The sequence below is a fragment of the Gavialis gangeticus genome, unplaced genomic scaffold (assembly GCF_001723915.1).
Source record: "Gavialis gangeticus isolate Ggan-Ray unplaced genomic scaffold, GavGan_comp1, whole genome shotgun sequence".
Classification (NCBI taxonomy): Eukaryota; Metazoa; Chordata; order Crocodylia; family Gavialidae; genus Gavialis; species Gavialis gangeticus.
The window spans coordinates 21,315,744-21,320,015 of NW_017729031.1; the positions used below are offsets into that span (position 1 = coordinate 21,315,744).

General features: G+C 37.1%; 1 protein-coding gene across 1 annotated transcript in view; it reads left to right on the forward strand.

Moving 5' to 3' along the window:
- ZRANB3 (zinc finger RANBP2-type containing 3) overlaps nucleotides 1-4,272 on the forward strand; it is a gene marked incomplete at its 5' end in the record, with an annotated part of 89,463 nt that overhangs the window by 54,906 nt on the left and 30,285 nt on the right. Inside the window, one exon of the mRNA XM_019522492.1 lies at nucleotides 2,230-2,701. Within this exon, the coding sequence (XP_019378037.1) occupies nucleotides 2,230-2,701 (472 nt within the window). The remainder of the gene's footprint in view (nucleotides 1-2,229; nucleotides 2,702-4,272) is intronic.

Below are 4,272 nucleotides of genomic sequence, written 5' to 3' on the forward strand. Positions count from 1 at the left end.
GCATGATCAGAGGTCAGGAAAACAGACCTTACGATGACAGGCTAAGAGCCATGGGGCTCTTCAGCCTGGAAAAGCGCAGGCTCAGGGGTGATCTGATGGCCACCTGTAAGTTTATCAGGGGTGACCACTAGGATCTGGGGGAACGTTTGTTCACCAGAGCACCCCAAGGGATGACAAGGTTGAACGGTTATAAACTCCTGCAAGACCATTTCAGGCTGGACAGAAGGAAGAATTTCTTTACTGTCCGAGCCCCCAAGGTCTGGAACAGCCTGTCATCAGAGGTGGTTCAAGCACCTATATTGAACATGTTCAAGAGTAAATTGGATGCTTATCTTGCTGGGATCCTATGACCCCAGCTGACTCCCTGCCCTTCAGATGGGGGGCTAGACTTGATGATCTTCCGAGGTCCCTTCCAGCCCTAATGTCTATGAAATCTATGCAATAAAGCTACATATTCCTGGTGTATATTCAAACAACTGATATTTCCTTCCTGCTCAATTTGACGAGGGATGAAGGAAAAGTAAATCTTCCAATACCCAGTAGTTCCAGTTAAAGAAGAAAAGTTTTAGAGCTTCCTAAACAATGCCTAAGGCTGGAAGAAACTTGTGTGTGCAGAAACTTATCTAAGGGTTCACAATTTTATCAGAGCTCTTCAGTGAAAATTGTTACTAGAGCATGCAGGTAGGATTGCTGTCCTGTTAAGAGTATATCTGCCATTTGATGTTACAAAAAAAATCCCTGCAATCTGAGTTAGAACAGATGTAAAGTCCCTGCACTATATATAATTAATATGCTCAGTTCTTCTGGATCTCAACCAACTACATAATTTTGCTCTCGATCTGTTTTCCAGTGAGTGAGCTGTTGAGAGAGTTTGTTTCAAAATTTATGAGACATTTCTTATAAACAGTTCAGCTCTTGGCGGAAAATAAAACTGGAACCTCTACTTCAGGGTGAATACACTCACTCTTTGACCTTTTTTACATTTTTACAGTGCTGTCATATTCCAAAGGATTCCCAGCGTATTTTGGCCATGACTTTCCAATGTGATTAATGTTTTTTTTAATCTTTACTTTTTTGTGGGCACACCTTGATGTGCTTTCAAGGGGCCTGATTTTTCAGAGAATCACTTCTCTGCAGAAGCCTATTTGATAAATATTATGTGGTCAATTTGTTAGCTTGGAGAAGAACCTTGTATTTTCTCACTTTGCAGCTTCTGGCAGCAGCTGGTTCCTTTTAAGTGCAAGTTAAACAGCATGGCTAAGATACTATCTCATGATACTAGCCTTCTAATACATCTTTCATCATTGTCTTATTTAGCTATTGTTTCTTCAGTTGATGCCACTGCAACTGCCTAATCTGCTACTTCTGTTTACTAAAAGTATATTTGCACTACATCATTTTATTGTGCAAAATGGTTTTGAGATATTACCTGACTCAGTTTCAATTTATTGTTACTCGAGTCTTCAACAGCAAGTGGATTCAGATAGTACAACTACAGCTACTGAACCCCGGTAGATGCTATGCAAATCCATAGCCACTACTATGAGATTCCATCTTGGTATAATGATTTATTTCTGTCTCCCAAAGTGTACCCTGATAGAGTAACAGTTTGTATTACATAGCTAGGTCAGCAAAGATACTATGAGATGGCTTGCAGTTTTTGACAGTGTATATAATTATAAAGAGTTTTGTCTTCAAGAAAGTAAATAGACATGATCTGAGTGGGAGTGTACTACATCAGAAATAAACATTTTCCTTGTTTAGATGTGGCTTAAAAGATATTATTTATTTTTGTAGTACAGAAAACTTCAGGGACTAAAGAGCTGCTTAGTTTTGCAGATCTGCCCACTTACCGCTGCCAGTATATCAAGCAAATGTATACAATTTAAATTAAATATCTTTCCTTATAATGTATGTAATTTTAAAATAATGCATATGGCATGCCAACACTGCATTTGTTTTCCAGTGGTCTCTGATTATGCTGCTTTTATCATTCTGACTAGAATGGTGAAAATTATCTCAGTTTTTGAAAAGAGGGCTGAATTGCTTTTTATTTTCAAGTTCCTGTTATTAAAAGAGATTTTAGTTAAGTGTCCTCTAACTAAAAAACCTCATTAAAAAGAGCAAGAATCATAACTGGAAGCAATTATGTCTTCAAGGAGATAGACAATATCCAGTTTAAGTAATTTGGGGTTTGTTCTTTTTCTAATGTTTGTTTCTCTTTTCTAGTTTGAAAAAGAAAAACAACATGACATTCGTTCCTTCTTTTCACCAAAATCTTCCACTGAGAAAAAACGCAAAATATCCTCTTGCGAGACATTACAGGATTTTACTTTAGAATCTTCTACAATCCGTCTGAGAGAGGACACAGAGGAGAGCAGTGGGGAAGGCGACTCCAGCGAAATAATTGACGTAGATGCAATTTGTCATGAAAATGGCTGTGAGCGTGAAGCAAAAAGACCAAGATCTCTAGGTGTAGCTACCCAAAGCAGTTCCAGTAAGAAAATGAGTAAATCATTGTCTGAGAAAACAAACTCTTTATTTACAGAGGAAATCAATCAAGGACGCTCTTGCAGTTCACTGTGCAAGTCAAGCAAAAGCTCAGCATCGGACAATGTCTGGCGTTGTACTGTTTGCACTTACACTAATAATGAATTATTACCTTATTGTGAAATGTGTGATTGCCCTCGAAATGATGATGGTAAGTGACCCATGCTGCATATGATAGTGTGCATATTCAGTTATAATCTTGCTGTTTCAGAGGATACATCACTATTTTTATAAATTCAGTAAAATATGAAGAACTAAATCTTCAAATGTAGAGGAATATATATGAAATTGTCTCCTTTTTTACAAGTCCTGATTTTGGCCAGGACTATTTCTTCAAAGTTCCTATGATATGACACTAATTTGGTACAAATGGGTAGTGCTGATTAATGTCAGCAGGATGTAAATTCAATGGGCAAGCATAGAAATTCAGTTTCCATGGCAGCAGATATGACTTAAGTCATTGCTCTGCTGCTTTCTTTCCCTTCAGATGATTTATCATTATTAACAAACCAATAGAATTAGAGATTTTTTCCAGATATTTGATGCAGTTCAGATGATTAACTTAGTTAACGAAGTGATAGATAATTGTCCTGAAACCTAACATTTGGAAGGCATCAGAAGCTTAATTTGAAATATTATATTCTCCCGCAGTCAAATGTTCTTTATTATGTTTACTTTTACAATATTCAGGCATCCTTAAAAAAACCCCCAAGTATAAGCTCCTAAACTTAGTGCAATTTCAGTTGTGCTTTCCTTGTGGAAGAAAGTGACCCTTCTTAAAAGTTGTTTAAATGCATTTAAGAGCTACACATTTGGCATATCTTCTTTATTAAATATAATAGAATAACTTAAAGTTCATCCTTGTAAATTAAAAAAAAAACACTTTTAGGAAATGCCACAACGTGCTCATTGTACCACTTATAGATTGCAGTTACTATGTTATCTACTGCATGCTTTGGGTTATTAACCTGTTTGCATGAAACAGTCTCTGTACTTGTCAAACTGGAGTTTGGATATTTGAAAATCAATGTCTGTAGATAACTTGCCCCTGAAATGGTGGTCTTGGATGACTGCTATCTGTAATGGAAAAGTCACCCCTGTGTCGCTAGCACTTTTGACAGAGACCAGGGAGAAAAGATAATATAGTGTGGTTGCTGACCTGTTTGTTCATCTCAATAAGTAAAATGACTATGCTTTATTAGTCAGGGAGACTTGCATAGTACCTGTGCAATGCCAGTGCCATATGAAACGTCCTTCCAGTGTCCTAAACCTGACACTACACAAACACTAAAATCACCTTAGAAAAAGAACAGAAACAAAAGTAATGCTGTTGTTTCTGATTTCACAGGCATTGAGAGACTTATTACAATAAAAATAATCAAGGTAGAAAGGTGGGAGGGGAGGAACTTTCTCTCTACATTTTCCTCAAAACAGCAATAGATAATTCAAGAAGTGAGCTTAAAAAATTAATTGAAATGTATCAGTGTTAACGCTCTGTAACACTAAGTATACCGCATGTACTCAAATCTAAATTGACCCTCTATTTAAGATGACCCCTCACAACAATTAGATTCTATATATTGAAAATGTATACATTTGTCATAATTCAGCAGGTATAGAATCTAATTATCAGAAGGTTGTCTTTAAATTCACCCTCTTGCCACTGCTACAGCAGGGAGAGCAATAGCTGGGGGATGGGGGAGGATCTCTTACCCCCCCCCC